We start from the raw sequence: 19,962 nt of genomic DNA on the forward strand, positions 1-19,962 counted from the left end.
TGCCGCCCCGCGCAGGCGCCCCGGGGCCGGCGGGGCGGTCGCGCCTGCGCGGCGGGGCCGCGTTGCCATGAGAGCGGCGATGGCGCCGCGCTGAGCCAGGTGGGGCCCGGCCCGGCGCTTCCCCTGCTCCCCGCTCTCCCTCCGCCCCGGGGACACCCCCCGGTCCCGCCAGGCTCCCCCGTGCTTTGTCCGCCGCCTGACCTGGCTGTGCTCCCGGAGCGGTGCGGCCGTGACCCCTCCGGGCCTGCGCCGCCTGCGGGGTTGGGGCCGGCGAGGGGAGGGGGGGACGGGGCCGGTGTTGGTGCTGGGGTGGGCAGCGATGCTCCCGGTGCTTGTGTCCCCAGCAGTGGGTGTGCGGCTTTCCCAAAAAGACTTAATTGACCTTGTGCTTTGCTTTTTGTTCGTCTGACTCCCACACCCAGAGCATGGTGCAGCTACAGGTTTGGTACAGGTTGCTCCTGTATGCATTTGGAACTCATAGTTTCAAGGTCCATCTTGGATTAGCAGGTTTAATTTATTGGTAGGCTGCTCTGCAAGTGATCTAAATCCTCGTTTTGCTCAACAAAAGGTTAAAACATCAGTTATATTGACTGATCTTTTATCTTTTGGTCTGTATTGACTGACCCGCGCCTAAAGAACATTTATGGTGCCAATGTTAATCATCGTCTACTGACTCGACTGACCTCAGGATGCAGTTCTTTGACCGTAGTGCCTCAGTGGGTTTTTGTCACCCTTCCAGGGATGAATCTAAGCTTGAAGGCCGTGGCTGTGACCAGCTCGTCTGCCCAGGATGCCACACAAGATCGGTTTCACGGTGATCAGCTCGTCGGGACACGAGGATGGGTTCAGTGCTCGGGAGCTGATGGTTCATGCACCGACCGTGAACGGGTGGCGCTCGCCCAGGTACTGAGGGGATGGTCCTGTAACACTCAATTTCATAAGCACCAAGTTTAAAATGAGTGGCAGATGTACTGTGCATGGTCAGAGCAGTTTGCAGTATCCCAAACCAAGCTGATAAAGCAAAGTTTCTATAATCCCATGGCACCCTCATCCTGGGGGAAAAAAGCACTTTGGTTAACACCTAAAGGCACTGCATTGTATATAAAGTCCTGGAAAATGAAAATGTTTTTGTTTTTGGCAGTCTTGGAGTTTGGCTTAGTATGAAAAATCCATTTGGCTCAGCACATCTTAACATGTGTGGGGCCCCTGAAGATATGCACGCAGTAAAGGGAAGGGAAAAGTGTTTCCACTCTACTCTTGGGATTCTTACAATATTTATAATATTAGCTTACAATTAATAACTTGAAAATTCCATCATTAAACGTTGCTCGAGTTGGAAGTGAAATCTGCTTTAAAATGATGATTGAATTCAGGAGCTGTGTCTCTTTCAGGCTCTGTCAGTACCCCCAGGAGATCACCCTGCAGCTGGTGGAGCGGTGTCGGATCCGGAAGCTGCAGCTGCTCGCTCACCAGTACATGATTGCGAGCAAAATTGAGTTCTACATCAGTGAAAGTCTGCCTGAATACTTTGCTCCCTATCAGTCAGAGAGGTTTCAGAGACTTGGGTGAGACAGAAAGTTCTGGATCAGTTTATTGATTTAATCAGAAAAGTTTCAGGGGGAAATAATACTCAGTGTGGGTTGTGGGTGATGTGGTCATGCTGTGTGAGCAGCTGGCAGATCCTGGACTTGTGTGGATCTGTGACAAAGCTGGAGATGCAGGTGAATTGCCTTGCTGAGTGACAGCACACAGTTATTTCAGTTGTGAGGTTATGAGGGAGGTTTCACAGTTGTTTCAGTTAGGAGGGGATTTTAAACCCCACCTGTGTGTTTGGATGTATCCTCTGCTCGTGTGTTATGTTTTCCTTCCCAGTTATGTCCCTCTCTCAGACAATGAGAAGACTGATTTCAGAGCTCGAGAGTTGAAATCTGTGTACATGGATGCAGTTGGCCAGTACCTGAAGCTGATTTTCCATAAAAATTATGTCAATAAATACAACTTGTACGGGCAGGTGAGTTAGACGTCCTTACCTGGTAACCCCGGTGACACTTCCGTAGTAAAGAGCAGACACAGAAATCTGCTCCCTTGACTTACGGAAGCAAAAAATGTTGGTTGAAAGTTCCTGTGTTTGTTTTATTTTGTTTAAAAGCACAAAACACAAGGTTAGAAGTGAGTTGGGATCAGGTGAATTCAGCTCATCCAGAACAAGCAAGTCGAGGGCACATTCTGTCACTCTTGTTTGTGCTGAGGTTTAGCCCACACAGCAGGGTCTGTGTTGAGGACAAGGAACTCCCTCTGAGAACAGCTCTGGGGTCACAAAGCCACTCTGAGTGTTTTGGACCTGTTATGGCATTAAGTGAAGGTGTTGCACAGCCACCATGGTGCAGACACACAAACACTTGCTCAATTCTGCAGGGACTCGTTTCAGACCATGGGTTTGTAGATTTGGTGATACATTTTCAATGGATCAGGAGGAACATTTAGCACTCAGTGCTTCTCTCTGCTTCCATATCACCTTCCTGACCACAGGCCCTGGTTTTTGTTTCAAGAAAAGAGGAATGAGCTTACACATTTCCATTTTCTGTGAATTTCTGCAGGTTGCCCTGGTAGCTGTGAACATCATTGGGGATCCAGCAGACTATGGCATTGACATGAGCGTTGTAAGTCCAAAGCATCCCTGTCCTTTTACTGATGCTCCATTTCTTCAAGTACAGGTTCCTGAAGTAATGGGATGAACCTTTCTTGTGCCAGCTCTTCAGCAGAGCTGTGTTGCATTAATTTATTTTTAATATTCTCTTGAAGCAAGAAATTTGAACCTAATATGGGAATACAAACCTTAAAGTGTTTGAACATTTTCATTTTTATTGTCTCCAGATTCTTTTGCTTCAGTGTGCCCCAAAACATAAGTGCTTTATGTTGCAAAACTGATCTTGGTTGTGGCAAGTCAGAATTCTGTCTTGAACACACACCTGATGTTGGTGAATGTGCATTGAGATTTTCTTTTTCCACCCTTCCAAAGCCTACCAGAGAGCAGCTGATAGATCACTACATGGGAATTAAATCGGATGACCCTGCTTTAGATGGAACTTACCTTGGGTAAGTTTGTTCTTTGCCTATACCCTGGCAAAACCTCTGCTTGGTGTAAAGCAGTTGTTGATCTCTCTGTTTTGTTAATTCCCTGCTAATGAAAAGAGAAGCCTGCCTTATTGTGGTTTATTCATTTTGTGCCTTCAGGAAACATGACTCCATTTCACCTCTGGATGATTTGGCCTTTGACATGTACCAGGACCCAGAAGTGGCTCAGATAATCCGGAGGCTGGATGAGAAGAAGAGGGAAGCTGTGCGTCTCGAGTGCTATGACCATGCCAAGAAGCTCAAACAGGCCATTGCAGACTTGCAGAAGGTGCTGTTGGAAGATCTTTTGACACCTAAGTTGAGCAAAGCCCAGTGACCCATCAGGAATCATAATGATTTTGTTTGTGTGGAACCGTAATGATTTTCAATATATTTCCCAAATGATTAATTTTAAAATCACATAGCTTGATTGAGTAATTTGCCTGGGAGCAATGAAAAAAGTAGACTAATGTGATTCCAAGAAATGCTTAATAAAGTGATTCCAAGAAATGGAATGTCACATTTCCAAGAAATGTTGTGAGATGATTCCAAGGTGATTTGTACCAATCCTAGGTGGGCGAGCGACTCGGCCGCTACGAGGTGGAGAAGCGTTACGCCGTGGAGAAGGAGGATTATGACCTTGCCAAGAAGAAGAAGGAGCAGATGGATGAGTACAGGCTGAAGGTGTACCAGCAGCTGGAGCTGCACGACCTCCTGGATGCACAGCTGCTGGTGGGTGCTGTTAGTCCAAACTCAGGAGGGTGTTCTAAATAGAAATGGCACAGCAACCAAACTCCATTCACAGGTTAAGGGAAATGTTGAGATTTACTAAAGCATTTCAGTTTTCTCTTTGGATTGTGGATTTCTTCAACCTGAGACTCTCAGTGTGGTGTTTTATGAGCATGCTTAGTTTTCCATAAATCCCATTAAACTGTTGAGGTCTCAAGAAAATGGCATTAAAATCTTGAATGTTTTGCATAATTTCAAGGCTACCTGAGGCAGATGAATAAGGTTCTCTTTCATATTTTGGAGGGGTAGAGGGGGCTTAGGATGGTATCAAGGCTAACCATACAGAATCCATGTGATTTTTTTATATCCATAGAGTTATGTAATGTGCTCAGAACAGGAAGTTTTATAATCTCTCCACACATGCACCCACACAGAATTATTTTCTGACTTTTTCATAAAGCTGCATTCAGTGGGAATGATGACACACCTGTGAGCCAGGTTCAATCTTTACTTGAAATCACCAGAAGCCCGTTGACAGAGTTGTAGCTGTACTGAGAGATTTTAGCACATTTTTAGCCTTGCTGTAAAAATCTTCTTCCCTTTCTCAGATCCGAAAAACTGAGTTGCCCTTGGGATCTGTGAGTGGCACTGAGAGCTCCCAGAACTCCCCTCCTGAGCCTGCAGACCCTCCCCAAGCAGAGCCCCTGAGGGCAGAGCCTGTGCTAGAAGAGCAGTTGGTGGATCCCACTTCTTCTGAGCCTGTTGTTCTTCCCTACCAGACCCCTCTTTCTCCTCAGACTCAGCCCACAACCTCCAAGGAAGTGTTTCCCAAGGAAAATGTGAGTAGTGTTCCCTCTGTTACTACAGAAACCTGTCAGAGCAAACAATCTGAGGTCCAACCTTCCAAATAATGTGGTTAACTCATGGTTATCTTGGGTGTGATGCTGCTTTGATGTGAGAAAATTGCACTGAGGTGATAAGACCAGTTAGTGGTAAAACCACTTCACATCTGCATCCTTTCAAGAACAACAAATTTTATCTTTTCTGCTAGGTTGAAATTGTACCTTATGATGAGAGACCTCTCCCAACCATCTGCAAGCAGGTGGATGAAGCTGTTGCCTATGTTGAGCCAGAGGTGACTGAGGAGGATGTGGGTGATGCTCCAAGGACTGGCAATGCTGGGGAGCCTGAACAACTCACACAGAAGGCACTGCGGGAAGCCAGCCCTGTTGTGGAAGTTTTTGGAGAGACTTTGGTAAAACCCAGTAAAACAAACCCAAAACCCAGTAAAACAAACCCATGGGTTATTGTGCTTTGGGTAAAGAGGATTTTTATGTGTTTAGAGATGCTATTTTGAAATCTGACCTTAAAATTTGACCTTGGCTCTATGGATGCCTGTTTACAGCATTTTTACCAATCTGTAGCTTTGATGATTGATTATTTGGTGTGCTGATAGACAGACAGGATCCAGCAGACTGCTTTAGGGTATGAACCCAGAACATCCATAACTTGCCACTGTCTTTTGGAGGGAGAGAAACCCTCCCTGTGCCTGGAAGGGCTCCATGAGCCTGACCTGTTAATCCCATTTCACTCATCTCATTTCAAAATGTGTGCTTTTAATAAAAAGCAGATTCCAGTGGGGAACACCTGGGGACTTCACGCTTCAGTTCATATGCTCTTTTGAGGCTGGTTCTCTATCAAAATGTTAAATATTTTGAAATATGAAATTTTAAATATGTATTGAAATATCTGTAGGGACCTTTTAAGAGACAGACTGTTCTGTGCTCAGGTTTCAGGAGCATATTCCAGAACTTGGTCATGTCGAGAAGAGGCTTTACTGGCTGTGTATGAGAAGCTGATGGAGGTGTCAGTGGACACTCCAAAGGAGGATTTAAGGAACATGCTGAGGGCTGCTGTTTTCCTTGTGAGGAGGGCCATCAAAGACACTGTATCTTCAGTAAGTTGGGATAAGTTTGCTGCTCCAGTGAAGAACTGGCAGCCAAAATTGCAGAACCTTGGGGTTAGGATACTTTGAACAAACACTACTGTTGAATAAATCCAAAACCAAAACAAAGCCCCTCAAAACTCCCAAGATAACTGGGCAATATCTGGCATTGAACAGATAGAGAAAACTGCCCTGGGCTGAGCCATGAGCTGGTGCAGTAAATGTGCAGTGAGGTTGATCCTTTTTCTTCATTAAATCTGAAATACAGCAATGAAATAACTTCTAGTTTCCAGCTCAAAGTACTGCACTTAGCTGAAGGACACTTGGGCAGCAAATAAACCTTAAATAAGAAAAAAAGAAGAAAATTGAGCTGGTACTCTTTATGAAACAATTTCTGAAGCCTAAGTCCTAGCAACAGGTTTTCTGGAAGGCAGTTGTCTGAAGTAGCTTCCATTAAGGGTGTTACTGTAATTCAGATGAAGAATAGATTTTACTGTATTGTCTGAAAACAGGGGGCTCTGTGTTGGTTTTGCTCAGTGTTTTCTTTTTCCTTTTTAACTTAGGTTTTTCAGGCTTCCCTGAAACTCCTAAAAATGATCATTACCCAATATATACCAAAACACAAACTGGGGAAGCTGGAAACCTCTCATTGTGTGGAAACAACCCTGCCACATCTGCTCTCTAGAACAGGAGACTCTTCATCCCGCCTTCGCCTTCTGGCTTCAACCTTCATCCAGGTGGGTGTTTCCCTTCAAATTAGGGAGCTCATAGGTGAGAAACACCTGATCAAAGTGGATTGTGAGACCAGGGTTGGCTGCTGTGAAGTGTTATAGCTTATCACAGAATCTTATCACAGAATCTTATCACAACTTATCACAGAATAGCTGGGGTTGGAAGGGCTTTTTGGAGATCATCCAGTCCAACCCCTGCCAAATCAGGGTCACCTGGAGCAGTCTGGGGGTACCTGCTGCTGCTGCAGGTGTGACTCTTGTGTTCTTTGCTGCAAATTGCCTACAGACTCAGCTTTGGAGAGACAGGTAATTGTCCTTTTCCAGTGTGCTCACTGATTCTGTGTGTTCCTAGGAAATCGCACTGTGTCCTGAAGTAAAGCCTCTCCAGATTATTCCAGTGCACCTGGCTAAAACATTAAAGCCAAACTCCCCAACACACCTGGCAATGAGTCACGTGGAACTGGTGGAATCTCTCTTGGTGGCCATGGGGACTGAAAACTCCGGGTTTACTGTCAGCAATGTCATGAAGGTAAGAGATTGAGGTTACAGCACAGGGATGGTTTTCTGGGGGCTTGCCTGGCTTTTTTTGAGTGCTTGAGAATTCCTGGAGAGGTATATTCCCCTGATCAACAGTGCTGGTAATTTTAGAGCAGGTTGGACAGGGCTTGGAGCAACCTGGTCTAGTGGGAAGTGTCCATGCCCATGGTATGGGGTAGAATGAGATGAGCTTTAAGATCCCTTTCAACCCAAATCAGTCTGGGATTCTATGAAGCAAGATGTTAATATCTGGAAAAAAGAATGAATGAATGAGTTAAAAAGTGTTTGCAAGAAATCTTGTAGGAAGATTTCTCCTGCTGCAAGGGAGTCTTGGACTAATAAATAAAAAATGTGAGAAAAGAGAGATAGAAAATTTTTTTATCATTATTTCCAGTTTGCCACGGGAGCTCTGGAGCACAGGGCCCATGAGGTGCGTGAGGTGGTGCTGAGGATCATCTTTGCCATGTACAGGGAGCACAGGGCAGCTGTGCTGGAATATTTCCCTCTGGACGACGCCAGCGCCCGCAGGACCGTGCGCTACAAAACTCTGTTTGAGGGCTTTGCCAAAATCGATGGGAAATCTTCTGAGACTGAAGTGAGGGTATGTAAGGAGAGGCAGAACCTCCAGGGCCACTTCAGACATGGTGGATTGTATTTGTGGGGTTCCCAGACAAAGGAAGGAATGATAATCTGAATGAATCTGACTCCATGTTCTCAGAAGGCTAATTTATTATTTTATGATACTATGTTATATTAAAGAATGCTATACTAAACTATACTAAAGAATACAGAAAGAATACTTGCAGAAGGCTAAAAAGATAATAATGAAAAACTTGTGACTCTTTCCAGAGCCCTGACACAGCTTGGCCATGATTGGTCAATAAGGCAAAACAATTCACATGAAACCAATGAAACAATTACCTGTTTATTATTTATGATACTATATTATATTAAAGAATACTATACTAAAGTATACTAAAGAATACTTACAGAAGGCTAAAAAGATAATAATGAAAACTTGTGACTCTTTCCAGAGCCCTGACACAGCTTGGCCGTGATTGGTCAATAAGTCAAAACAATTCACATGAAACCAATGAAACAACCATGTGTTTATTATTTATGATACTATATTATATTAAAGAATACTATACTATACTAAAAATACAGAAAGGATACTTACAGAAGGCTAAAAAGATAATAATGAAAACTCGTGATTCTTTCCAGAGCCCTGACACAGCTTGGCCCTGATTGGTCAATAAGTCAAAACAATTCACATGAAACCAATGAAACTACCACCTGTTTATTATTTATGATACTATATTATATTAAAGAATACTATACTACACTATACTATACTAAAGAATACAGAGAGGATACTTACAGAAGGCTAAAAAGATAATAATGAAAATTTGTGACTCTTTCCTGCCAGGCACAGAGAAAAGCAGCAACAGATGCAGAGAAACAGACAAAGGAAGAAATGAAAGTTCTAAAAAGCCACTCAGAAGCTCTCAAATTAGTGTTACAAGCAGAGGTTGAAGATGAAGAGGTGAGCATGTTTCAGTTTAAGGTTGTTTTAATCCTTTGCTCCTTGGATATCATGGACTTATTGGTGTTGTGTTATTAAAAAGACTGAGAAACTCTAGACATACCCTGGGTGACTTTTCTCCTCAGCAGTCCAGCTTAAAATCTGGGGTGTTGTTCCTCCTAACATAGTGTAAAATTTGGATTCTTTTTTATAATATAACAATAATACCAATATAATATAATAATATATAACATAACATAATTGTATGATATAATACCTTTATAATAAAGCAGTAATACCTTTCTAATATAAAATAATACCTTAATACAATTGATTTGCCCTAGAACCAGCAGCACAAATGTTGTAGTGCATTGGCTCTGCTTCTAAATTTTAAATTCCCGACAGAAATCAGAATATAGCGTGTTCCTTTTCTCTCTGGAAGGCAAATTTCTGAGTTAAATTTCTTTGTTTGATAGGAGAAAGACTCTTATTTTCAGAAGACAGAGAATGAAGGTAGGTAGTTTGAAATAAGAGTTAAGAAATGTAGATTAATTAAATTGTGATCTTGGTTTAAGAGTTCTCTCCTTACAGGTTCCCAGGTATATGAAGCTACAGCAGGAAATATTCAGGAGGAACTTTCCTCTGTTGCAAATTACCTGGATAAGTAAGTGAGATGAGCCTCTAATCACCTTAAGCCTTGGTGTCACCTGTGAGCTCCTAACAGTAATAACATTTTTCCAGTAGATCAAAGCTAATTCCTTCAGCAGTGAGACAATAAAGACTAAAATCTCTTCCAACAGATTTGAAATGATCACCAGGCAATCCTAGGTGCTTTTCTTTGAAGTTCTTGGATAGTGTGACTTTGTATTTTTTTTTTCTGAGTATTTGCTTGTGGGCTAAGAAGTAGCCACAGTTTAATGTTCAGCTGCCAATGTGAAATAGGGGAAAAATATGGTGTGGCTTTGCTGGGTGTTGTAGGGGGACGGCATAGAAGAAAATTCTGGAAATTCTGGAGCCAGGAAAGCCAGTTTTGATGAGGTGCTCTCAGAACTTCTGTAGAATTAATCATTCTCTAAGAAAAATTGCTCTATGATTGTATTTACCCTAAATTACAAGCCAGTACCTGCCCCATCCTAAGCTCAGCTCTACACAGGGGAAAGAAAATATTCAAGATATTGGATGTATTTGAGAACCACTTGGAACAGGGCTCATCCATTTCTCTCTGATGTCACTGATGTTTGTGTTTTTTTCCCAGCTTGTGTATATTTTGTGGTGAAAGGAACGAGTCCTTCACTGAGGAAGGGTTGGATCTGCACTACTGGAAGCACTGCCCCATGTTAACCCGCTGTGAGCACTGCAAACAGGTCAGACTGAAATTCCCAGAGCTGCTGAGACATGAACTGCTGTTATTCTGGTTTAGATATGCAAGATATTTATCACAGGAAGATATTTAATTCACATAGGTGAATTCTGAGCACACCCACGTGATTTGGGTAGTGCTTTTGGAAAAGAGCACCAATAGAAAATGAGTTAATAACTGGACTGAAATTGAATTTTCCCTTTGTCATTTTGCAAGGTGAGGCTGAGCTGATCCCATCTCTGCTTGCTCAGCACAAACCTTGCTGGCTGTGTTGCAGATGCTGGAGATCTGCAGCCTGACAGAGCACCTGCTGACTGACTGTGACAAAAGGGACAGCTTTGGGAGGTGCCCACGCTGCAGAGAGGCCGTGCCCAAGGACGAGCTGCCCAGACACATAAAGAGCAGGATTTGCAATCGTGAGTGGCTCCAAACAGGGAGGTGGAACAGCAGAGGTTCAGATTTCTAACACCAGGGATCTTTGGCAAGTCAGGCTTAGGGATCTGTGTAAATCCTCAGGATGGGATAAATGCCTGAGTTTTCTGGGGCTTGGCCTGTGTGAATGTGTGTTGGGAGGGTGAGTGAGAGGACTGGGAAATCTCTTCCATATCCTTGTAGATGAAGCACTATTCCAGCACAGAAAGGACATGGCCTTGTTGTGGAGTGAGTTCAGAGGAGGCACCAAGGTGGTCAGAGGGTTGGGTCACCTCTGTGGGGTGACCACGTCTTTATTATTCCCCACATACACTGTGGGGAAAGGCTGAGGGAATTGGGATTGCCTGGAGAAGAAAAGGCTTTGGGGTGACCTAATTGTGGCCTTCTAGTAGGAGCTGAAAGGGCTACAAGAGAGGTGGAGAGAAGCTTTTTGGAAGGGCCTGGAGTGACAGGACAAGGGGGAACAGAATGATCTTTAAGGTTCCTTCCAACCCATGTGATTCTGGGTTCTGAGATTCCTTTTGATCTTGTTTTGGTGATTAAACACAGGGCTTCTTTGGGAGCAGTTAATGGTAACAGGGGCTGGGTTAGACATGGGGTAATTTTATGCTACTGGCTGTGCAGATTCTCTTCTTGTGTCTGAAATTAGCCTCTCTTTGCAATTCTTACATTATTTTTCAAACAATTTCAGCTGCCAAACCAGAAAATGTGGCAAACCACTGCCCTTTGTGCCATGAGAACTTTCCTCCTGGAGAAGAGGTGAGGCCACCCTTCCCTTTGGGCAGATGTTGGTATGGGTTGGTTTAATGTGGTGGACCTTCCAATATATATTAAAAAAATGGAGATATTAATTTCTATTCCATAGCAAGGAGCTCATATTTTAAAAAAGCAGATTAAAGTGCTGTTGATATAAATTAGTGCTAATTTTGCTGGAGTTGTGCTATCATTGCTTTTTAATTGACTTCAGGCCTGGAGATCTCACCTGATGAGCAGAGATGGCTGCAAAATGAACCAGAGGAGGACATCCCTCCTGAACAAAACCATTCTGCTGCAGCCTGGTAAGACATCAGTTAATGATAATAACATTTGTACTTTTTACTGTGTTGCCTTTGCTTAAGGAAAGTGTTATATCCCCAAGAGCTGGGTCTGTGCAGCTCCTGGTTTGCATTTGGGTGAGAAGTGATGGTTTTTATGCTGGAGCAATGTGCCTGGGAGCAAATTCCCAAAATCATGCAATAACAGTCATGTTCCAAGGAGGACACGAGCTCAGCTGGTGGGGAACTGGCAGATTTGATAAATTGATCAGTTCAGGGATTTTTTCTGCAGAACAGGATGACCATGAATAGAACAATCAGCTGAACAGTGCTCTGGAAAGCTCCTGAATGCTGACACAGGGAACCAGAGCCTGATTTAGCTTTTAGTGTCCAATCAAAGGTTGCTAATCTGATCCTAATTACAGGGTGAACTGAACAGTGAGTGCTGTGCACTGCTTTTCCTTTCCAGGCCAGACTCAGGAACCTGACAGATTTATCATTGTGCAGCTTTTTCACCATCAAAGAGACATTGATGATGTCAGGTGGTGTTTTTTCCAGCAGTTTCCTTTATGAAGAACATGGAAAATCCTTTTATTTCCAGAAGTTAAACAAACTGCCTGCAACACCAGAACTTTTGGCCAATAACATCCAAACCTTTCCTCCTTCAGACTCTGGAGTTTTCTAGTCTGCTGTGTGTTCAGTTCACATTCTCTGAGCTGTGCTCTGCTCATATCTGCATGTCACTATCCCAGGTTCCTGGAAAGAGCTGTGGAATTGCCTATTCCAGCTGACCTAAGTGAATCATAGGGGTTAAAATCATCACTTTCTGGTGTTAAATTGGATTCACAATTTAACTGTCTGTCTGTCCTCAGCTTTGCTGTTTGTACTGGCTAATGAGACACCAGTCAGTTGTTAGTTTATTGCTGCTTAGAATTTGGAAACAAGCAAATCCTGCCTGGATAAGCTCTGATTCTGTTTCCTAGAGGTAGGAAAGGAGCACTGACCATTCAGACACTGCTGGTGTGGAACATGCTGAGCTCAGTGCCTGCCTGCTGCTGCTTGCTTCAGTCATTCAGAATTAACAGATCTTGGGAATCAAAACAGTGCATTAAATTCACTCCTGGGACTAGATGTGCTTGCAATAATGATCTCTATTTTTCTCTTTGCAGCCAAAGCATTTGGCCACTATTTAAAGAGACCAGGTCCTTCAGGAACAAAGTTTCAATCTCCTTCAAGAGGAAGCAAGATCAGAACTCGAGGGGCCCCAAATAAAAACACTGGCAAAACATACTCCAAGCGATGACAGGAAAAGTATTTCTTCCTTTGTCTGAATAAGTGGGCATATGGCTTTTCTGAACTATTTAAAAATTGTAGGCAACTTGTATCATCTTTTTGTGGGTTGTTTTTAGCCTTGAGCAGTGCCTGGTGTGATCCCCACGGCGTTGCTGTCACTGCAGCAAAGGGCTTTGCTTTGCAAGGAATGCTCATGTTGGAAATACCAAATGCTCTGGGACAAAAACATTATTTTGACAGAATACTGTGCTCTCCTTTCCAATCCCATGTCAGTAATTTAATGGGTTCAAAGACCATAATTATGTCAGGGGAGAGAAGTCTGTTTCCTGGTGCTTGAGGAACAGGAACCACACGTGGGGGAAGCCTGGCCTTGTGTGTGTGTGTCACATTTAGGGTTCTAAAGGCAGCAGAGCTGTACCCAAAGCACTGCTCAACCCCAGGAATTTGCACCAAATGAAAAGCCAGAGGGCTGGCTGGATGTTTTCCTGGTTGTGCCACCATGCAGAGGGTGACAGGACATTGCGGCCTCTCACTGTGCACCAAGTGCCTTAGGAGCCCACTTGGCAGGAGGGTTAAACTAAACCCTCCAAGTCTGTATCCCCAAGAAATGGCCCCTTACAGAAATGAAAAAATAATCTTGGTTGGGTCCTGAAGAGCTTGAATTAGTAAATATAGTCATTTTTGCCTGCTTTAGTGCACTTTCAGCTCAAATACTGAGCTCCTCTAGTTAGATATTGATTCAAATAACCATCCACAGACTGGAGCACGTGTCTTTAACAGCTTCAGAGAGACAAAGTCTATTAAGACCAAGGCATGAAGCTTTGTACCAAAGCAGCCATTCTCACATCTCTAACATTCTCTCTTTAACATTCCAGCTGTTGCTTTCCAGTGTGGAATTGGTACCATGGGCACAGGAATGAGTGGTCATGATCATATGAGGGGAAATTTGGGGGTTTTTGCTCCCATGGAGTGACTTTGTGGTGTTGTTTTGTGTGTAGAACTGATTTTGTAATACAGTTTTTCTAGTTTGTCTGCAGCCTGCATACCAGATTATGGATTTTCCAGGTAGATCAGTGTGCTTGGATTTCAAAATTATTTGTATAAATTGTTTCTCTAACTCTGCAAAATACATATTTCAATATTTATACACACATTAGGAACATATATATAGGTATTTTTATGTTCCCTTTAGTGACAGGGGTTCCTATTTGAGGGCCTGATTCTCTATGCTAAATAAATAATAAATATCTCTAAATAGCCATTGATCTTGCTCAGAGGTGTAAGGATGAAAACTACTCTGTAGTACAATCAGGAAATAACTTAGTGGTGATAAAATAGCAATTTTTTAGAATGTGAAAGGACCCTTTTGGAGTACAGTAATACCACCAGTGTCATGTTTAAAGGTGACTTTATGGGATTGCTCCTTAATTAACAACCTGGCTTTGCTGCAGTGGCAAAATAAATATTGGAGTGAAAAACACCATGAGATTTGGTGCTGTGCCACCAAGTCTTGAGCAAAATATTCCAGAGAAAATCCATTGCACAGGTGTGGGTCTGGGCAGTGAAAGAAGGGCTGCAAAGGGTTGGACTGGAACCTGGATTTGGCAACAACGGGGCCTCAGTAGGAAAGCAAGGAAAGAGTGTGGTCCTGAGTGGTCTCTGTCCATCTGAGCTGTGCCTGAGTGTCAGCTGAGGTGTTCTCATGTGTCACTGCAGAGATGGTTCCAGAGCAGCCCCTGTCCATGTGTGCAGGAGTTGATCTCATCCCAAAAGACCTCTTGGTGTTCCAGTACCCCAAGAGAGCAATTTATACTGATTGCATGTTCTTAAATGCTGGATGAGCAAATCACATATTGAAATCTAGGAGATATTATCAGGAAAAGGAGTCACTTGTGTTAAATGTCAGTTATTTTTATTGCACATATTTAATAAATTACTTTAGCCAGTCTGGAGGGTACGTCTGCATTTTCCACTTGCTACAATGGAAATGGGTACAGAGTGGTGTGAGGCTGTGGTACCTGTGGGTACCTGTGAGTGCTGTACCTGTGTGAGCCATGCGTGTTGGACCTGTACCAGCCGTGACAGTGCTGTGACATTGCGTGCTGTATGTGTGTGAACTGTGCCTGGACCTGCCTGAGCCCTGCCTGTGTGACATGTACCAGTGTGTGCTCTGTGTGTGTGAGCTGGATCTGGATCTGTACATGTGTGAGCTGTACCTGGACCTGTGTGACCTGTACCAGTGTATGCTGTAGCTGTGTGAACTGCACATGTGGGCTGAAACCGGACCTGTATGACTTGTACCGGTGTGTGCTGTATGTGTATGAGCTGCACATGTGTGTGCTGTCACTGGACCTGTGTGACTTGTGAGCTGTAGAGGTGTGTGTTGTAGCTGTGTGAACTGCACATGTGAGCTGTACCTGGACCTGTGTGACTTGCACGTGTGTGAGCTTTACCTGTGTAAGCTGTGCCTGGACCTGTGCGGCCCCGCTGGGGCAGACCCGCGGCTCAGCAGGATGCGGTCCCGTATTTTGCCCTTGTTTAAGGTATCACTGCATCCAAGAGCGGTGATCCCATCCTGTGCTGCCGCTGCTGCGATCCCATCCCGTTCCGCTGCATTCCCGCTGCCGCGTTCCCGCCGCGGGTTCGGGTGGCAGCCGGACCCTCCCCGAGGGCGGGACCGAGCCGGGGGCGGCCCTTGCACGGCGGCGGCGGCGGCGCGGGGCGGGCTCAGTGCGCGATGGCGGCGGCGGCGGGGCCGTGGCCGGAGCTGGAGGCGGCGGCGCGGGAGCGGCGGCGGGAGCTGTCGCTGTCGGGCGCGGCGGTGGCGGAGCGGGTGGCGGCGGGCGGCGGGCGGCTGCCGGAGGCGCTGCTGGCGCTGCCGCTGCTGCAGTCGCTGGAGCTGAGCGGCTGCGCGGCGCTGCGGGAGCTCGGCCCGGGCGTGGCGGCCGCGCTGCCCGCGCTGCACACGCTGGTGCTGAGCCGCAACGCGCTGGGCCCGGCCGGGCTGGGCGAGGGGCTGGGCGGGCCCCTGCCCGCGCTCCGCCTGCTCGACCTGTCCGGGAACGGGCTGGAGGCGCTGCCCGCCGCGCTCGGAGGGACTGGCGGCGGCGCGGGGGACGCGGCCCCGGCCTTCCCGCAGCTGCGCAGCCTCAACCTGAGCGCGAACCGGCTGCGGGAGCTGGGCCCGGGGCTGGCCCGCGCGGCCCCGCAGCTGCAGGAGCTGCTGCTGTCCGGGAACCGGCTGCGAGCGCTGCCCGGAGGGCTCCTGGCCCCCGACGGGCCGCCCGCGCCCTTCCCGCTGCTCAGCCGGCTGGACGCGGCCGACAACGAGGTGGCCGAGCTGGGTGCGGACATCGCGGCGCTGCCGGCGCTCAAGGTGGGAGCCGAGCCCGCCGCCCCGCACGGGTCCCCATGGGGCAGCCTTGACCGTCCCATCTCTGTGTCCTCCAGAGCGTCCCCGTGGGGCACCCCATGACCATCCCATCTCTGTCTTATCCAGAGCGTCCCCATGGGGCAGCACTGACCGCCCCACCTCTGTCTCCTCCGGAGCGTCCCCATCGCGCACCCCATACCCATCTCTCTCCTGCAAAGTGTCCCCATCGCGCACCCCTGACCATCCCATCTTTGTCTCCTCCAAAGTGTCCCCATCGCGCACCCCTGACCGTCCCATCTTTGTCTCCTCCAGAGCGTCCCCATCGCGCCCCCCTGACCCATCTCTGTCTCTTCCAGAGCCTGGACGTGGCCAACAACCAGCTGCGGGAGCTGCCTTCCGCGCTGGCCGACTGCCCCCGCCTGAAGGAGGCCAACTTCAAGGGCAACCAGCTGAGGGACAAGCGGCTGGAGAAGATGGTCAATGGGTGCCAGACCAAGGCCATTCTGGAGTACCTACGGGCCGGGGGACGTGGGAAGGGGAAGGCTGAGGCTGGCAGAGAGGACGTCAGGAAGAAGAAGAGGGAGAAGCAGCAGAAGAAGGATGGCGGGGATGGGGAGCAGGATGAGGTGGAAGAGGCAAGCAAGCTGCTGGTGAAGGTTCTGCACGTCTCTGAGAACCCAGCGCCTTTGGTGGTCAAAGTGAGCCCGGGCGTCAAGGATGTGCGAGCCTTCATCGTGTGCTGTGTGCTGAAAGGAGTGAACTTAAAGCCGGGCAATGCTCTCAAGAGGTTCCTGACCATGCAGGTAACAGCTGCAGCCTCGTGGTACTCATTTGGAGTGGCAATGTTGCTGGCAGAGCTGGAAATAAACTGTTCTAGGCCTCTTCCAGCTGATGAGTTTGGAAACTTAAGGTGAGCTCCTCACCCAGCAGGTGTGAGGATACAGGGTGAGCTGTCCCTGCCAGCAGCACATGCCCAGTCAGTCTGAAATCAGCAGAACTGGTTTTTGGGAAGGACCCATCAGAGCTCAGGTATTGCCGTGAGGGAATGGACACACTCACAGTTGTGTTGTGACTCTAACAGCAGCTTGTTATTGCTGTGGAACCTGTTAAAAGCTAAAAATAACCCTGTGTCCATGTGTAGAGATCCCCTGGATTGGCTCCAGCGTCCCTGATCTGTTAAAACCGTGTTACACGTGCAGCTTCCTGACTGAGGTATCCTGCTCACAGACCTGTCCCCGGGCCTGCTGCTCACCTGTCCCTTAGGTGGCAGGTGGGAGCTGCTTTCAGGTTACAAGGCTTGAGTATTTGGGATTGCTTTCTGACTTAAGATTTGGTTTCCCTATAGAGAAACATGTCCCATGTTGTCAGGCTTTGCTACCCTTGCATTTGGGCTGTAACGGAGATCCAGGTGAAGGGAAGGGCTCTGTTTTAGTCACCTGGCTGGTAGTGCTGCCAACATTAAATATAGAAAAATCTGCACATAGAAGGGATAAATCACATTGAGTTTTTGATCTATTTTGATGGCATCCTTTGTGTTTCAGACCAAGCTGCACGAGGATATCTGTGAGAAGCGCACAGTGGCCACCATTGCCACTCACGACTTGCAGCTGGTCAAAGCTCCTCTGACATATGATGTTCAGCCTCCTGATGAGCTCAAGGTAGAGCTTAAGGGTGCTTTCTTACCCCCAGAACCTAGAAAACAAACTCCAGGAACTTTAGATGTGGTACTGATTTCCTTGCTGTCCTGCTGTACCAGGCGCCTGGTTTAGTACTAGCGGCTGAGCCTGTTTTTCAAGTGGGTGTTACAGCAATCCATGTGAAATGGAAATTATTTCCATGCTGAAAAAGGCATGACAACATGCAGGGATATTGTTTAATTATTGACTTGCTTACAGGGGAGTGTTGTAACCCTGGTGTTTGAGTGAAATTCAGTTAAAATGTGTGACGGTTTTCACAGGGGTTCTTGGATGAGGGAAGAGACGAGGATCTGGCTCCATGTTTCAGAAGGCTTGATTTGTTATTTTATTATATATATTACATTAAAACTATACTAAAAGAATAGAAGAGAAGGTTTCATCAGAAGGCTAGCTAAGAATAGAATAGCAAAGAATGATAACAAAAGCTTCTGTCTTGGACAGAGAGTCTGAGCCAGCTGACTGTGATTGGCCATTAACTAGAAACAACTCTATGAAACCAGTCACAGATCCACCTGTTGCATTCCACAGCAGCAGATAATCAATGTTTACATTTTGTTCCTGAGGCCTCCCAGCTTCTCAGGAGGAAAAATCCTGAAGGAAGGATTTTTCATAAAAGTTGTCTGTGACAAAAATATTTTGTTTTTCTGTGTGGTGCAGATCACGCCCCTGGGTCGGAAGGAGATCAAGGCCAAGGATCTTCTCCGGCAGCTGCAGCTGGAGGCTGAGGAGCAGCGGAAGCAGAAGAAGCGTCAGAACGTCTCTGGGCTGCACAAGTCAGTGCCTTGTTGTGGTTTTCCCACACACATTTAGGTGACTGCGCTGGGGATGTGACAGATGTGTTCAGAACAGCAGATAGAAGGGAAGCAGAGAGGATTGAAGGGTGTGTGGTGCACATGCTGTGAGCTGAGGGAATCAGAGATGAGGTAAACTTGATGTAGTAGCAAATGGGCTGTAAAGCAGTGCTGAGATCACACACTGATTCCTTTTTGTCACTATTTCCTGCCCTTGTGTCCAGCTGCTCTCTCAGTTGCTCACTTCTTGCTGCTTTGTTTCTCGTGGCAGGTACCTGCAGCTGCTGGATGGCAAAGACAACTACCCGTGCCTGGTGGATGCTGAAGGTGCTGTGATTTCCTTCCCACCAATAACCAACAGTGAGAAAACAAAGGTACTTCCCATTCATGGAAATACATCAATAACTAAGCAGTGTTTCTTTCTGTTGAGAGATGTTTAAGTCAAAGGCATACACAGTTCTGTGAAACTTGTGCTTGTAGTCCAAGTACAAACTCTTACAGTTTATAAGGGCTCCACTGTCAGACTGAGAGGGATCTGGGAGTTACAGTTTTACCTCTTTAAATCTGTTCCAAAGCACCAGTCTGCCTGTGCAAAAGCTTTGGAAGGGCAATAGTATGGTTTTTTATTTGTAAAGAACAGCAGAGCTTTGCCCCTGATTAAACTGAGTGAAAATCTTCAGCTCTGTGTACTGGGATGTGTCCAGGGGAATGTGGGTGAGCTGCTCTGACTCCTGACTTGCTTCATCTGTGAAACTCTTACAGATTAGAAAAGAGACCCGGGACCTGTTTCTGGAAGTGACGAGTGATACCAGTTTACAGATCTGCAAAGATGTCATGGACACCCTTATCCTGGTAGGGAGTTGAGGAAAATATTCTTCTGTTCTTGGCGGGGCTCCTGCCAAATGTGTCATTGCTCACATGCATTGAGAAGAACACAGAAGCTGATTTGTATTTTGGTAGTATTGTTACTCCCTCTCTTCGTTCTCTGCCACAGAATTGATGTTGTTCTCTGTACTTTGCTTTTAACAGAAAATTGCAGAGCTGAACAGATCTGCCTCGGAGAACAAGGAAGGCTCTGGCTCAGATATGGAATCAGATGCTCTCTGTGGAGCAGGGAATTTGAACCTGCCTTTGGTGGTGGAGCAGGTGCGAGTGGTGGACATGGATGGGAACTTGAAAGTACTTTATCCTTCCAAAACTGACCTGGCCACAGTGGCCTCTCTGCTGACTGTGATCCGTTAGCAGCTGCCTGAGCTGAGAGAGGATTCCATTGCCTTTATTTGGGTTTTTTTACATATATTCAACAACACAACTGGTGCACAGTGAGATGGTTTGGGTTTTTAAAGAAAAGATGTGGAGCATCCTGCTGGGAAAGCAATGGCTTCAGAGTTTGGTGAGCAA

At 46.4% G+C, this 19,962-nt stretch overlaps 2 protein-coding genes across 3 annotated transcripts; both read left to right on the top strand.

Moving 5' to 3' along the window:
• The first annotated feature begins 37 nt into the window (after positions 1-37).
• Positions 38-13,296, top strand: CEP104 (centrosomal protein 104). 2 transcript variants are annotated; one of them, XM_054292031.1, is made up of 22 exons: positions 38-99; positions 740-903; positions 1,392-1,565; positions 1,873-2,011; positions 2,598-2,660; positions 3,020-3,096; positions 3,235-3,403; positions 3,688-3,846; positions 4,452-4,682; positions 4,895-5,098; positions 5,633-5,800; positions 6,352-6,525; positions 6,872-7,048; positions 7,451-7,657; positions 8,486-8,602; positions 9,058-9,094; positions 9,173-9,245; positions 9,837-9,945; positions 10,219-10,357; positions 11,065-11,132; positions 11,341-11,431; positions 12,577-13,296. In XM_054292031.1, exons 2-22 carry the CDS (start codon positions 791-793, stop codon positions 12,708-12,710), a joined length of 2,823 nt encoding a protein of 940 aa, XP_054148006.1. In that variant the 5' UTR covers positions 38-99; positions 740-790; the 3' UTR covers positions 12,711-13,296. The 2 variants fall into 2 exon arrangements, with proteins under 2 accessions (XP_054148006.1, XP_054148007.1); XM_054292032.1 differs by having other exon boundaries at positions 7,451-7,486.
• Positions 13,297-15,437: 2,141 nt separating this feature from the next.
• Positions 15,438-19,862, top strand: LRRC47 (leucine rich repeat containing 47). The gene is made up of 7 exons (XM_054292040.1): positions 15,438-16,076; positions 16,430-16,876; positions 17,615-17,731; positions 18,428-18,543; positions 18,833-18,935; positions 19,324-19,413; positions 19,591-19,862. Exons 1-7 carry the CDS (start codon positions 15,438-15,440, stop codon positions 19,801-19,803), a joined length of 1,725 nt encoding a protein of 574 aa, XP_054148015.1. The 3' UTR covers positions 19,804-19,862.
• The last annotated feature ends 100 nt before the right edge of the window (positions 19,863-19,962 follow it).

Source organism: Melozone crissalis, unplaced genomic scaffold (genome assembly GCF_028551555.1).
Source record: "Melozone crissalis strain CALT ecotype California unplaced genomic scaffold, PUWL_Pcris_2 ptg000107l_1, whole genome shotgun sequence".
NCBI classification, from domain to species: Eukaryota; Metazoa; Chordata; class Aves; order Passeriformes; family Passerellidae; genus Melozone; species Melozone crissalis.